General features: G+C 57.8%; 1 protein-coding gene across 1 annotated transcript; it reads right to left on the bottom strand.

The window, feature by feature from the left end:
• Nucleotides 1–2468: 2468 nt before the first annotated feature.
• Nucleotides 2469–10685, bottom strand: CANT1 (calcium activated nucleotidase 1). The gene is made up of 4 exons (XM_012453578.3): nt 10632–10685; nt 7454–8102; nt 5675–5878; nt 2469–4590 (listed from the first exon to the last, which is right to left on the bottom strand). Exons 2-4 carry the CDS (start codon nt 8079–8081, stop codon nt 4220–4222), a joined length of 1203 nt encoding a protein of 400 aa, XP_012309001.2. The 5' UTR covers nt 8082–8102; nt 10632–10685; the 3' UTR covers nt 2469–4219.
• Nucleotides 10686–14899: the final 4214 nt, after the last annotated feature.

The raw sequence follows: 14899 nt of genomic DNA, 5'->3' as shown, positions 1-14899 counted from the left end.
AGCAAGGCTGACCCCTGCTGGGCTGCGTTCCCAGGAGGTGAAGGCATTCTTGGTCACAGGATGAGACAGGAGGTCGGCACAAAATCCAGGTCACACCTTGCTGATAAAACAGGCTGCAGTAAAGAAGCCGGCTAAAACCCACCAAAACCAAGACGGCCACGAGGTGACCTCAGGTTGTCCTCACTGCTACCCTCCTGCAAGTGCCTTGACAAAGGCCAGGGCAATGTCAGCAAGTTACCCTACGTGGCCTAAAGCGGGGAGGCATGAGCAATCCATCCCTCATTTAGCATATGAGAAATAACCATAAAACACACAAAGGGGCCGCCAGCAGCCTGGGGCCCTCTGCCTTGGAGTTGCCGTTCTCTATTCCTTCACTTTCCTAGTGAACTTGCTGTCACTTTATTCCATGGACTCTCCTGGAATTCTTCCTTGTGTGAGATCCAAGAACCCTCTCTTGGTGATCTGGGTCGGGACCCCTTTCCAGTAACATTCTAATCTTTAATTATTGACGAATTGGGCTTGATAATCTGTGCTAAGGATTTTTGCATCATGTCGTGAGGGATACTGCTCTGTATTTTTTCTGGAAGGTATTTGTCTGGTTTTGATATCAGTATAGTGGTGTCCACATAAAATGGCTTGGAAAAGTGTTCCCAACTCCCGGAGTCATGGCAGGTTTCGTGCGGGTTTGGTGTCATTTCTCCCTTACGTGTTTGGTACAATTCACCAGTGAAGCCATCTGGGCCTGCGGTTTTGTGTAAAGGTATTTTATTTTTGCTTTATTTAACTACCTTAACAGTGTGAAGGGATAACTTACCTTGAGATTTATTAATTTAAAGTGTACTGGGGCTGGGGCGGTGGCTCATGCCTGTAATCCCAGCACTTTGGGAGGCCAAGGCGGGCGGATCACTTGAGATCAGGAGTTTGAGACCAGCCTGGCCAACATGGTGAAACCCCGTCTCTACTAAAAATACAAAAATTAGCTGGGTGTGGTGTCACATGCCTGTAATCCCAGCTACTTCGGAGGCAGAGGCAGAATTGCTTGAACCTGGGAGGCGAAGGTTGCAGTGAGTTGAGATTGTCACTGCACCTCAGCCTGGGAAACAGAGCAAGACTCTGTCTCCAAAAAAAAAGCATACTGGAAGACAGGACGAACGTGTGGAATGAAAGAAACTGAATCTTGCTTTTTCGTCCAGTCAGATCAGTTGCATGCTGGACATGAGTGTGGAGCAGGCAGTTACTACCCCCGAGTCCCGCATGTCACGGCTTCTTAAAGAGACAGTCAAGAGCTTACGTGCAGTTCCTTATCCCGGCCCCGCCTCGGCCGATGTGCCCTGGGTTCTTCTGGAACAGCTCTCCCGTGGATCCTTGCCAAGAACGCCTGGTTCTCCTTGCTGCTCACTCTCGGGAGTGTCCAGGACCCTGCTTCGGCATCTGTGTTCTGGAGAGGCCTCCTCCTGAAGGGCTGCCTTGGTCAGACTTCCAGCAGGAACACATGGCACCCGAGTGAGGGTCATCGAAGGAAGCTTCAGTGAAGGGAACTGTTTACCAGGGGTGAGCGAGCAGGGCGTGGGGGCTGCACAAGGGTCAGCTGTGGCATCTGGAGCTGTGGACAGTGGAGCTGTCACAGTTCCAGGCCAGAAGGGACCAGGGGAGGGAGAATCGGCCCAGACGCTGGGAGTGGCGCCGGAGGGGCTGCCGTGAGAGGCGAGTGCCAGAGGGAGTCAGGGACTCCCCGGGAGCCATCCCAGAGGGCACTGAGGAGGTTCACTGGGTCGGGACGGGAGGCGAGGTAGGAGAGTGGGTTTGAAGGTAAGAGGCCGAGTGGGCACACTGGGCCTTTCTGATTCTGCTCTCCCGGTCTCTTTCCCTCTCTGACCACCCCTGTCCTGTCTCCAGTTGAGTTCTCTCTTTCTTGGCCAGTGCCTGCCTTCCTGGCATTTGCCGTTCCAGTGATGGGGATTCTCCCATATGTCCCCTGGAGCGACCGCCTCTGCTCCTGTGGATTCACCAGACACACTAAAGACACCAGCTCAGCCCGACCTCTCACCTGTGTGCCTCCTTACCATGTCTTCCAGAGGGCTCCCCGGGGATGAGCAGCAACGAAACGGGAGCCTGGGTGCCCACCACGCGTCGGGCAGCGTTCTGAGACCCCTGCGTGCGCCCAGTCACTTACCATTCACTGCAGCCCTGGGATGGAATTTGCGATTAGCTTCCCTTTGCAGACGAGGATGCTGGAGCACAGGAAAGTTAGGCCATTTGTCTACAGACGTGTGGCTGGAAGGGGACAGAGCCAGAACTGGGCTTGCAGTGCCTTCAGATCTTCCCTTTCTGACCACAGCACTCGTGCTCTTGGAGCGCCTGGAGACTGGAGGACGCGGTTTCCAGAAGGGCTCCCCTGGCGGGCGACTGCCCTGTGCACCCTGCGCCTCTGCAAACAGCCAGCACAGACAGGGAGACAGAGAACTACACTCCTTCAGACGCTTTATTGTTTACAAAACTGATGGATCCCGTAGGGAAGGAACACAATCATTATGCTGACAGCAGCAAACAGAGGGAAAGAAAAGGTGAGCTTTAGAGTAATGGCACATCACTGCCTGTGTGAAGAGGCTGCGGCTCAGGCGCTGACATGAACACCTCAGCACGGTCTCAAGTCCCCCAACCTTCCCGATCGCATCTCTGTTTTACATGACCCAGCCTGGACATCGAGGACAATGATCAAGGAGGTGGGTCAGAGATACAGCCAGGCAAAGTCAGGACAGATGGGGTTTCCAGGCTACGCCCGGTGAGAGCTGAGCTCTTCGGAAACGTGTCACATTCGGCGTTCCCTTCCTTTGCTTCCTCCGCTACTTATGACATAGCAAGGGAAACAGACAACCAGCTCGAGAGGGGTCCCTCCTGGCTGCCCTCCTCACAGCTGTGCTTGAGTTTCAAAAGAGGAGGTTTGCGAGGGACCGGCACAGGGGCAGCCAGAGCCACGCCCTCCCGCCCAGCATGGCCCCTCTCATGGCTGGGGGTGGGGTCGGGGTGAGGGTGAGGGTCGGGGTGAGGTAGTGCTGTGTGAGCACTGAGATGATGGAATCGCCTTCTCAGCCTGGGTCGCGCCTGACCTCAGTCTCAACTCCCACTCTGCCTTCGCCTGGAGTGCTGGGAAGACAGCAGCGGCCCAGGCCCGGCCAACGCTCATGTGAGGTTTCCACAAAGAGGCTGCAAAACTCCCACTGGAAGAGGAGAAACGAAGGCCATGGAAAGAAGCCCCAGGGAAGTGACAGGCCTTGTTCACAGACCCTGTTTGCCCTGGGGCCACAGGTCACCTGAAGCCGCGTCAGAAACCCCGAGGCAGGGAATAAAAAGTTCAAGTCGCTCATAAAAGTCCTGAAAGGCGTGACAATTTCTGACAGTTGCTGGGAAAAGGCAACATTTTATCTTTGTATCCGCCAGCCAAGAACTCCGAAACCTGACGCTTGGTTCACCAACTGTCACTGCGTCCTGCCAATCTCCTCTGCGGCTGGAGCGGGCTGGACTTCACGCTGCGTGATAAGAGGTGGTGATTCCGTTTTATAAGAAAGGAAACTGCTTCAGTGAAAACAGGTTAATCATTAAAACTTCAAAGTGCTACGTGGCCCCAGAATTCTCCTGAAGGGAGAAAGCGGTCACTGGCCAGATGAAGTGGAGATGGATTTATCTGAGGCCTGCCTGTGCAGCTGTGGGAGGTGCGTCCTCAGGGGCCTGTCCTGGCTCGCTGGTGGCCATGCAATGCCCTGCAACGTAAACATTTTCTTTTCCAAGGATCTGCAGGGGTAGACATGATGCCCCAGGCTCAGAGGAGGAAGAAAAGGGTGTGACCTGGGGGTCCCCAGCAGGCAGGTCCACCTCATGCTCACTGTGTTCTCGGGGTGAGGCACAGTGCGTGACATACGGTAGGAGCTCCAGGGATAGTTACTGAACAAAAGAACATAGAAAACAAAGGCGGTCAGATGGAAGAGAGGGCCTGGCCACTTGCGCAGGCTTTGACTCAATGCCTGAAGTGACCAATCTCACCACCAGAGGGCAGCATTGGGGTGTTCAGAAGCACCCCTGCCCAGCCTGGCATCGGGCTCCCTGTCCAGGCCTCCAACCCAGGCACAGTTCCAAAAAGCACAAATCAAAACAGAAGTGCCCTCCTCTGGTTTTTATAAAAGCTGAGTCCTGATGGCCTTGCCCAACGTCTCCCTGTTTTGAGCTAAATGAACTCGATGCCTTCGTACTTCACGCTTCCGATCTTGGTCTCCGGCAGGAGGAAGCGCCCGTCCAGCGTGAAGGCCATGATGTAGGTGGCCACTCTGCCGCTGTCCTCCTCGGACTTGAGGGCCACGATGATCTGGTCGTCGGTGTTGGGGATGAACTTGAAGGACGAGAAGCCGTGAGTGGGGACCACCTCCCCGACGTGGCTCACGGCAATGTCGCTGAAGTCGGGGGAGGCGCTCAGCAGCAGGTTGGCGCCCTTGCGCTCGTCGTCCTTCTCGCTGTACCGCTCTTGGCTGGCGCGGCGCGGCAAGAAGAACCAGCGCTGCAGCGTGTCGCTCCAGCAGGCAGACTCATGGATGAGGTAGCCTGGGGACCGGGTGACCGCGGGTCAGACACGCACGCGGCCTGGCACGCCCAGCCCCACGCCATCAGGCCGTGTGCAGCAAGCACGGGACTGTGACAGCCAGGGCCCACCAGCCCACAGCAGCCCCCTCCCCAGCTCTCCAGGCTTCTGTGTCCCCCATTATTCCACGCAGGGAACTTGCAGCACCCCCTCCCATCCCCCGAGAGCTGCCTGTGAGCTGCATCAGGGCTCTGGCTCAACGCAGCCTCCTTGGTGCCGATCCAGAGGAGCCCAAGGAAAAGGAAGAAACTCGCACTGGATGTAGGGAGGGATCGGGCGGGGAAGCTGCTTTGAGGCTGCAAGTAAGACGAGACGGAGCCTGGGCCCAAGGCGTGGACTCAGTCACTTCCTCCTGAGCCTCAGGCACCTGAGGCCTGCTCCATCCTGAGAAAGGGGAGGCCACAGTGCTGCCAGCCCTGTGTTGGTGTGCACACCACAGCCCAGCACCAGGGGTGGGGACAGGGCCTGACCCCCAGAACCAGCCCCTGTGCAGACAACAGGGCCACAGGCTGGGATGCCAGGAGGCCAGCTGCGAGTGGGGCAGGTGGGGCAGGAAAGAGAAAAATGGCTCGCTTGCCCCCAGAATCCACTGGCCTGAGGGAAGCCACCATCACAGGCAACCAAAATCACTAAAATCAAGCAAGAAACAGGCCTGGGAGGCCAGGCATGGTGGCTCCTGCCTGTAATCCCAGCATTTTGGGAGGCCGAGGCGGGTGGATCACCAGATCACCTGAGGTCAGGCGTTCGAGACCATCCTAGACAACATGGTAAAATGTCATCTCTACTAAAAATGCAAAAATTAGCCAGGCATGGTGGCGCACACCTGTAGTCCCAGCTACTGGGGAGGCTGAGGCAGGAGAATTGCTTGAACCCAGGAGGCGGTTGAACCCAGAATTGCTTGAACCCAGGAGGTTGCAGTGAGCAGACTGCACCAATGCACTCCAGCCTGGGTGACAGAGCAAGACTTTGTAGAGGCAAATGCAGGTGGGAAGCAGGTTCCCAGCGAGGGGCTGCGGAAGCTACACTGTGGGGCTGGGGGAATCTTACCTGGCGGCCGGATGCCGGCAGCGGCCCGCAGAGCATTGTAGTTGGACACCCAGTTCTCGTGGTCCACGCTGCCCTTGTGACCCACTACCTTCACCCACTCCGGGTTCTCGTTCACCACGTCACCCGTGGTGGTTGTCCACTCCTTGCCCAGGCTGCCCACGTACAGACGCTCGTCCTTCACTGCGAGCCACTCGGCTTTGAAGCCTGGCCAAGCAGAGCAGCATCCTGAGGCCCCGCACCTCCTCCTGCCCTCCCTTCAGCTCCTGAGGGTCCAGCCATCACTCTCAAGTCTCCTCTGATCCCCAACTCCCTGCTCAAGCCATAACCCCCAACCTCAAGATGATCCTTCAAGGCTAGAAAAGCTGAGAAGTGCAGCACTCCGAAGGGGCACGTGTGTCCCGGGGAGTGTGTGCGCACCCTTGGCCACACCTGAGCTCTGACAGAGCATCACTCTAACACCCGTGGCTGCAGAGGGGCTGGCGGTGGGGCTCCCAGTCTTCCTTTCAGTGTATTTGTTCAGAAGCTGTTTTTGCTTTTTCTTAAACTGTTTTATTTAAAGTCAGCCTGACTTTGAAGGCTCCACCCAGTTCAGGCTGTGTGGAGCTTGTGTTCTTCCAGAGGATTCTAACCATCCCTAGAGCCTGGTGTGCTCACTTCCGTTTGCTATCCCTAAATTCTGCCAGGCTCTCGCCCTGAGAGCTGGAGCTGTGCCCCTCAACCGCCTGAGACCACAGCAGCTTCTGAGCAGGGCCCTGGAGGGACCTGCTGTCTCCTGGGTCCCTCATGCCATGAGATGCTCTCCACCCACTGGGTCTTCCCCCCCGGCCCTGATGACGTGAGCACAGCTCAAAGCTCCCCTGACCCTGCTTTCCTCCCTACCCAGGGAAGGACAGAACTATGCCAGGGTTGCCTGAAACCCGCAAGTGTGAGGCAGGGAGTAGGCGACCAACACTTTCTCTGCTTCCTCAGGTGAGTCTGTCCCCTGCCCAGCCCTGCGCAAACACTGAAGGTTTTATCACTGGGTGTGGGAGGCCTCGGCCGGCCAGGAGTTGTGTGTGCACTTCCTCCTTGACCTGAGAGAGCCTGCGGTGGCATCTAGCTTTCTAGAAGGCAGGGACCCGCTGCCAGCCCAGACAAATGGAGCCATGTGCAGCTCCTCTGCCAGCATCCTCGGTGCCTCCCGGCCCCTCCCTGGAGGATGACACTGGCACCGTGCCTCCCCGGAGCCTGTCCCTGCCCTGCAGAAGCAGCACCTCCTTTCTGGTGAACAAAAAGGCTGGACTCAGGCTGCACTGCACGGGGGTGGCCGCAGCTCACTTGCCCCACCCTGCTGGGCTGCAGGGAGAGGAGGGCTGGGCAGCAGGAGTTCACCCTTCAGTAACATGAAACCAAAGTCTGGGTTTTACGTGAGAACCATCTGACCCATGGCTTTCGAGGTACATCCCAGCATGCTCCTGAGAAGCTCTGAAGGTGTAAAAAGGGCTGTGTTCCCAGAGGTTCTCAGGGCAGCCGCAATGCAGCCAAAAAACATCCCCACTTCTCCTGCAGGCCTCTAGTGATAAGCTGTCACGCCCAGAATCCGCTCGGTGTGAAGTGACAGAGGCTGCCCTCCCGGCTAGGGGTCAGGAGGCTGCAGGTCACAGCAGGAGGGAGACGTGTTCTCTCCTCACGCCGCCGCCTTCTGGGCGTGTGAACTCTTTACCCTTGCCTGCGTTTGCCAGCCAGGCCCCGCGCCCCCACACTCACCCACACCTCCATGAGCCCTCGGGGTCCGCTTACCTTTCTCCACGGTGCCATCGCCGTCGGACAGAATCACCCAGGGCACAGCTTTGCTGCCTTCGATCTGGTAGACGACCCCTGTCCGGTCATCCACGGAGTAGAGCTTCCCATTGAACACGATCAGGTCAGAGAGCTCCATGCCTCTCCCCTTCTCCGCCAGGTGGGACTCCAGGACCCCATGGTCTTTGTCCCACTCCACGGCCACCCTGTCCCCGCTGTCTGACAGGGTCAGGTGGCCCTTTTTCAGGTAACTGAACCAGGTGTTCTCCTCTGGGGCCCTCGACTCTGTGTCCAGGTCGGCGATAACAGCGATTCGGTACCGAATCCCAGCCGGCGTCCTTTGTGGGGTGGAAAGGGGGTAGGTGTCATTGTACCAGTTGGTGGGTGCCCGGCTGAGCCTCCAGTTATGTGCGTTGTGGGTGGGGGGCCTGCCGGGGGCTGGGCGGTGGGAGCAGAGCAGCCAGAGGATGGCGGCCCCCACGAATAGCGAGATCACCTTCCAGCGGAGGCGGAAGCGGGGGTCTGCAGCCTTGGTCATGGACGCCAGCACAGGAAGGCCCCCCACACTGATCCGGAGGGGGTGCATAGACTCATTCCATTCCGGGTGCTCAGACGGCTGCAGGGGCATCAGCGGGGCAGTCAGTGAGACCTGCACAGCCAGGGAGGGAGGAGAGAAGTCAGTGCGTCTGCAAGCTCGGTCCCGGCTCAGTTCCAGAAGCTGAGGCGCTGGAGGCTGACTCTCCCGGAAGAAACAGCATGTCACTTTGTGGCCATTCTTACTCCCCTGGCTTCATGAATCCCTGACTCTAGCAGTATCTTTGTTTACTTTCATTCAGCAAGACGTGAAGTCTTTCCAGAGCAGAAGTGTTCCATCTCCCGACCCAGCTGGCATGGTAGGAAGCTGAGTGGGAGAAGGGAGTTCCATGCGGGCTGTGCTCCGGGGAGTCAGGTGGGAGGGGAAGGTTGACGGGTGAGGTGGGATAGGATCACAGACAGGGTACAGGTCTGTATTTTACTCAAATGCCACCTCATCCAAGAAGCCCTCCCTGACTGTCCTGCTGCCGACATCACCCTCCGTCCCTGGGTCCTTGGCACTTGTCCCCACGTGATGAGAATACAGTACACAGTTATCGGTTTTTTCTCCACCTCTGTGTCCCCGGCTCCTAGAACAGTGCCTGGCCCGGGCAGGCAGATGTGCAGTAAGTGAAGCCGTCTCCACTTCCTCTGGGTTAGGCTTCTGGGGCATCTGAATACAAAACAGATCCGAACCAAATCCAAACACTCCTTTTTGGGAGCTGTTGTTGCTTTTGGCCATGTCTGTCCCCTGGCACCTTTCTATTAATGCAAATGACTGCAGGGACCAGAGTCTGAGCTGCTCTGGCTGCCTGGAGGCAAGCGTATCTGTGCCTTGGCTCCAAAGAACTGCTGGGGTCACCGTGGGGCCTGGCTTAGCTGCAGGCCCCTCCCAGGCCACCCTCCACCCCAGGCGTGGCTCTGTGGAAGAGCCCCAGGGTCAGCGTGCTGGTGGCAGCCAGGAGCTGCAGCCCTTCCCCGCTGCCGCCAACCCCACTTTCTGGGCACACAGCCTGATGGCTCAGTGCAGCCACGGGGTGCCAGGCCCGCATCTGCGCCGCCTTGGTGAGAGCTGCCTGTCTCCAGACAGCTGACAAGTGCCATTTGGGGCGTGGGGAGACGGCTCCTGGTGACCGTCGGCCCTCAGTGAACCCTGGCCTGGGAAGCTTCCCCGGCTGGGTCCTGGAGCAAACAACAGAACAGCAAACGTGTGGCTTCATGGGCAGACGCTGTCCTCCCAGTCAGGGCTATTGTCCCCTGTCCTCTAATAGGTTAGAGTCCTAGTCTGCTCTTCTGGGAAGGGCTTGGGGACTCCAGTGGCTCTGTGCAATTCTGGGCCCCAAATGCATGGAGCATGAGGCCCTGGTGCATAGTGGCCAGGGACAGACACCCCCACCAGAGACACCCCTTCTCCATGCTGCAGGCCGCTGGGCTGAGAAGACGCAAAAGCAGGATGACAGTTCCACGTGGAAGCCTGCCCCCCAACCCCCACCGAGCTTTTGGGCAGTCTCAGGTTTTAGCCCCCAGGGTCAGGTTCAAGGAGTGAATAAGGCATATAGGTGGGGCCTGCTGCTCAGAGCGAGCCTCTTAACCGCAGAGCCGGGCTGCCTGCCTTTCCTCCAGGCCCATAGAGAAGACTCCTTGCTCCCTTTAAGGGGCAGGCCTGTCAGGACCCCCTGAGGTGGTGACAGGGCTGGTCACTGGGGCCTTCCGGGCAGCGGGGCTGGAGTTCCCAGCGCTGGACACCCTCCTCTGGCCAGGCCCAGGCCCCGCCCCTCCTGGCCCCTTTTCCAGCTCCAAGGCTGCAAACCCCAGCCAGGCCCCAGAAGCCTCCTCTGGGCTCTGAAGTACTCTACTTCACCTCCTGTGCAAATTCCGCCTACATTTCTTTTTTCTTTTCTTTTCTTTTTTTGAGAAAGGGCCTCACTCTGTTGCCCAGGCTGGAGAGCAGCTGCATGATCACACTCACTGCAGCCTCAACCTCCTGGGCTCACGTGATCCTCCCACCTCAGCCTCCCAAGCAGTTGGGACTACAGTCATGTGCCACCGTGCACAGCTAATTTTTAAATTTTTTATAGAGATGAGGCCTCGTTATATTGCCCAGGCTCGTCTTGAATTCCTGGGCTCAAGTGATCTTCCTGCCTCAGCCTCCCAAAGTGCTGGGATTGCAGGTGCCAATGCCCGCACCCCACCTTACCTGCATTTCTGACATGTGTCTTAGACACGTTTCAAGACACAAGTACTATTCAGCTCTTCCCTCAGCCTAACTGCTCCTGATCTCCCCGTGGGAAGGGTGGTGGTGATGCGTGGCCACCGTGGCCATAGTGGCCTGGTTCGAGCTCTCTTGGGACCCTGGGAGCTGTGCTTTTCTGTGTGAATATTACACTCTGATAAAAACATAGGGCACCGCCGCCACAGAAAACCTGAGTGGCCTCACCCTCTGCTTTCCCTCCTCAGCACTGACTCTGGGGCAGGTTCTGTCCTCTTGCACGGCCCTTCCTCACCATGCCACGCCGGCTGCCTCCCGACCCCCAACACTCCTCCACCCTCACCATGGAGTCCCTGTGCCAGCTGCCACCCCGCCACCATCCCGACACTCCCTCACCTCCCGCCATGAAGGGGCATCCGTCAGATGGCACACTCCCAGCTTCGGCGGCTTCCTCAGCTCCTGGGATGAACCCACTCTGCTCCCATCACTCAGCCCTCAGTGCACCATCTCCTCTGCCTGCCACCAGCCACGTGGGCCTCCTTCTGTCCCCTGACCACACTGGCCTTGTCCCCGGGGCAGAGCCTGCAGTTCCCCTGCCTGGAACAGCTGGGCCTGCTCTTCACATAGGCGCTCAATTTCTCCAACAGGGCAACAGCAACTCGGGAAGACCTGCCCAGCCGCCCTCCCTCCCATGCAGCTCCGGCTCTCCCACCATCCCTCCCACCGTCCCTGCCTGGCTAGGTGAGTATTCCTGCTCCCAGGCAGGGACTTGCCCACTGTCACAGCCCCAGCAACTGATGCACTGCCAGGCAGGGAGCAGGTGGTTTGCACACACTGGCTGGGGGACAGAGATGCCAGGTGGGCAGTCAACCACTTCTTCAACAGCCCCTCGGCACCCTGCCGGGGGCCCACCTTCGTCCTACTGTGAACCCACAGCCTGGATCAAGCTCCGCACAGATCGAGCTGCTCAGCTGCTGCACGTGAGCTGCAGGCCCAGGAAGACGGTTCCTGCCAGCACAGTCTGGGGTCAGGCACTGTGCTGTGCCGCCGCTGGCCCCTGGAGCCCCCATGCTCCCCGTTCAACTCCCCCAGCACTCGGTGAGTCACTGCGCACCTTCACTGCTCCTGACAAACCTCAGGCCACTTCTCCCAGGAGACCACTCTGCGGCCACCTTCAGCAGCTGAGGCCCGTGGGTGGGGCCCACACTGCCATGCAGGTCAGTCCCCTCAGCTGCCAGGCACCTGCTCTTCTGGTTCCTCCCTCCCATCCCCAGGTGGCCCAAGTCTCACACCTTGTCACCATCTCACCTCCCGACCCTACGCTCCCAGAGACACTCAACTGCTGCTGAATAAATGGCGAATCTGAATCAAGGAAAACCCTTCCCTGAGTCCCCAGCACCTCTGTCTCTCCCCACCCCTGCCCAGGCCCCTCACCCACACCTACATCCTCTCTTCCCTCTCGGCTAATCCTCGGAAGCAGTCGACCTGAAGCCTGCACCAGCGGCAAACCCAGAGAGCAACCCCTGGTCGTCCCTCCTGGAGGTAGGGAGGCACTCTCTGCTAGCCTCCTCCCAGGCAGGTCTTCCAGTCTCCAGTGCTGGCAGGGGACGGAGCCCACTGACCTCTCCCAGGGCCTGCCCTCTAGGGTGAAGACCCCCACGCCTTTCTGGCGTGACCCAGTCTCTCAGCCTCGTCATCTGATGCCCACAGGCACCGCAAACAAGGTCCTCCTCCCCTGGCCCTCAGGAGCCATCAGGGGAAGCAATTAGTCCTAACCCTCCTCCCTCCTCAGCCCCACATGCGTCTGCCCAGCTCTAGACCTGGTCCCTTCTCCCCACCCATCCAAACAGCCCAGCTCCAGTTCCCTCTCACCCTGGTGACTCTCAGAGGCCTCCTAATGATCTAGACCAAGCTTGTCCAGCATGCCGCCCGAGATGGCTTTGAATGCAGCCCAACACAAATTCATCAACTTTCTTAAGACATGATGAGATATCTGTTCAGCTCATGAGCTATCAGTGTATCTTATGTGTGGCCCAAGATAATCCTCCCAATGCGGCCCAGGGAAGCCGAAAGATTGGACACCCCTGATCTAGACCATCTGGGCTCAGCCAAGGGACTTCTCTTGGCCTCAGTTTACTTCCTGGAGCCATGCTGACGGCCACGCCAGATGCTCAGGGTAGAGAACTCTGCACAGGGCCTGACCGCTACTGCTTCTCACTCACTTTCTAAGCACCTTCTCACCTGCTGGGAGGGCTGCAAACTACCACCCCTGGGCCAAATCCAGTCCCCCACCTGGCATGTAGACGTGGCCTGGTGTGTGGACGCGGCCTGGTGTGTGGACATGGCCTGGTGTGTAGGTGTGGCTTGGTGTGTGGACGTGGCCTGGTGTGTGGACGTGGCCTGGTGTGTAGGTGCGGCCTGGTGTGTGGATGTGGCCTGGTGTGTGCACATGGCCTGGTGTGTAGGTGCGGCCTACTGTTTAGGTGCAGCCTGGTGTGTAGATGCAGCTGATTAAAGACAGCTCAGATTCCTTCCCAGCATGCTGAGCCCGACTGCAGAGTTGGGTGGTCGCAGCAGACTGTGGAGGCTGAAAATACCAACAACTCCCTGTTCCTTGACAGATCTCTGGTCAAGACCATCTCAAATCATCCTCCACAAAACAGACAGAAGAATTTTTCCAAAAAAGCAAATCTGGATTCAAACTCTAGTAGATCTCAATGCCTTCCATCTAAAGGACAAATGTCTCAGCCTGCAGAGAAGGCCTCACTGGGTTTCTCTGCCTGCCTTCCCAGGAGCGGGACCTCTCGAGGTCCCTGTGCAACACCGCACGCCTTACCGTCCCGGACTCCTGGCATCCACACTGCTGCACATGCTGCTCCCCACCTGGGACGCTCACTGACCACATGGAACTAGAGGTGTCTGAGTCTAGCGTCTCTGCCCCTCTTCGCTCTGGGGAATCAGCGCCAGTGCGGGAGACAGACGGTGCACACACTCTTGCAGGACGGTGTGGTCAGTGCTACCTCGAGGTCCTGCTGATTCCCCAGAGCTAACAGAGGGGCAGAGACTCAGATACCTTTGGTTAAACAAGGGACTGACTACTTTCAGTGACAAGAGAACTCTGTGTACCTTCCAGAGAATTCCTTTAACTTCAGTACCAGAACACCTTCCCCTGGGCTTCATCTCTCCTTCAGTACCCCAAGAAATTACTTTTATTTTGCTGAAAAGTTCCAAATCAGATGGCTTTGCCACAGCCTGTGCTGTGTATCAGCTACCACTGGCTGGAGGCTGCCTGCGGGGTCTGACTGCTGGGGTCTGCTGCAGACAAGGGCTAGCATGTTCTTCTTAAAAAAAAGTTGGGTTCTTTTTTGGTCGGTGGGGATAGGGGGTTCTTTGTTTGTTGCCAGCCAGGAACAACAGAAATGAACCGGTGAGGGTAAGACATAAGATGGACAAAGTCCTTTCCAGAAGAAAGGGGCCCCTGTGAGGCTTCTCCCTGCACTCCTCAAAGCTTTAAGCAGTTTAAATGTTTGCTTTATTGTAAAAAAGTTTTTCAGGCCCAGTGCCTGCAGCATAATGTTCTGATTTTAGATAATCAGCAACAAGAGGACCCAGAAACTACAGCAAAGTCGTGGGTTCAAGGTCAGCCAGGCTCTCCTGTTCAGATGGAGCTGCAAATCTCGCAGGCTCAGGGGCCTAGGGGACAGCACCCCTGCTGCTGCCTGGAGAGCACTCACAGGAGTGACAACTACCTGAAAGGCTCATTGGGACCATGAGGCATCTGTCCATCCCACAGGACACTCCCAGAGCAAGAGTGAAGCCATGAGTTAGGGAGGAGGGGTTAGGGAGAGGGGAGCCGGGGGGGGGGGGTGGTTAGGGAGAGAGGAGTTATGAAGGGGGGATTTAGGGAGGGGGATTTAGGAAGGGGGGCTGTGGAGAGGGAGGCTGGTGGGGAGTTAAGGATGGGGAAGTAAGGGAGGGGAGATTTAGGGAGGGGTTTGGGGAGGGGCAAGTTAGGGAGGTGAAAGTTAGGGAGGGGGAGTTACGAAGTGGGGGTTGGGGAGAGGGAGGTTAGGGAGGGGGTAGTTAGGGAGGGGGATCAGGTAGGGGAGATTTAGGGAGGGGTTTGGGGAGGGTCAAGGTAGGGAGGTGAAAGTTAGGGAGGGGGAGTTAGGGAGGCAGAGTTAGGGAGGGAGAGTTAGGGAGAGGGTAGTTAGGAGCAGGGAGTTAGGGAAACAGCCGGCTTTTCTCTGTGCGCACCCAGGGGGCCTCTCTCTGCTGCTTCCCTTTCCCAGGAGCAAGCCATGGGCTCAGGGGCCACCTAACTCCCGAGGCCATCCCCAGGCCTGCCGCTGCCCTCTCCGAAAGGCTATGTTGAAGGGAGTGGTGACTCCCCACATAGCAGACAGCCGAGAGAGTCTGTTTCTCCTGCTTCCTGCAGGGGTGGAATAGGACAGGTGGTGGAACCAGCAGCTTTAGTGAGGGCTGCCTGGCTCCTCCCTTTCAGGGTCTAGGCAGGGCAGGAAGGAACAGCATCGCGTTGAGAAGACACTACATCCTAGCCCCCGCCTCCTTGGCAGGGACACGAAGGCAGGTGGCGGGCACGCCAACCCTTTATCCCTGGAGAAGAGCTACCTGCCTTTCCCAAACCACCCCCAGAGAGCAGG

Source organism: Aotus nancymaae, unplaced genomic scaffold, assembly GCF_030222135.1.
Source record: "Aotus nancymaae isolate 86718 unplaced genomic scaffold, 86718_ANA_hifiasm-v0.15.2.pri h1tg000089l, whole genome shotgun sequence".
In the NCBI taxonomy this organism is placed as follows: Eukaryota; Metazoa; Chordata; class Mammalia; order Primates; family Aotidae; genus Aotus; species Aotus nancymaae.
Note: the sequence above shows the minus strand (reverse complement) of the source record. Positions and strands in the feature narration are given on the sequence as shown.

Bases quoted from the DNA above. Each gene is read 5' to 3' on its own strand.
- CANT1 (XM_012453578.3), bottom strand. From the start codon at position 8,081: ATGCCCCTGCAGCCGTCTGAGCACCCGGAATGGAATGAGTCTATGCAC. The intron at 5,879-7,453 runs GTAAGCGGACCC...CTGCTTGGCCAG, and splicing joins CGATGGCACCGTGGAGAAAG to GCTTCAAAGCCGAGTGGCTC. The intron at 4,591-5,674 runs GTAAGATTCCCC...CCCGGTCCCCAG, and splicing joins TGCCGGCATCCGGCCGCCAG to GCTACCTCATCCATGAGTCT.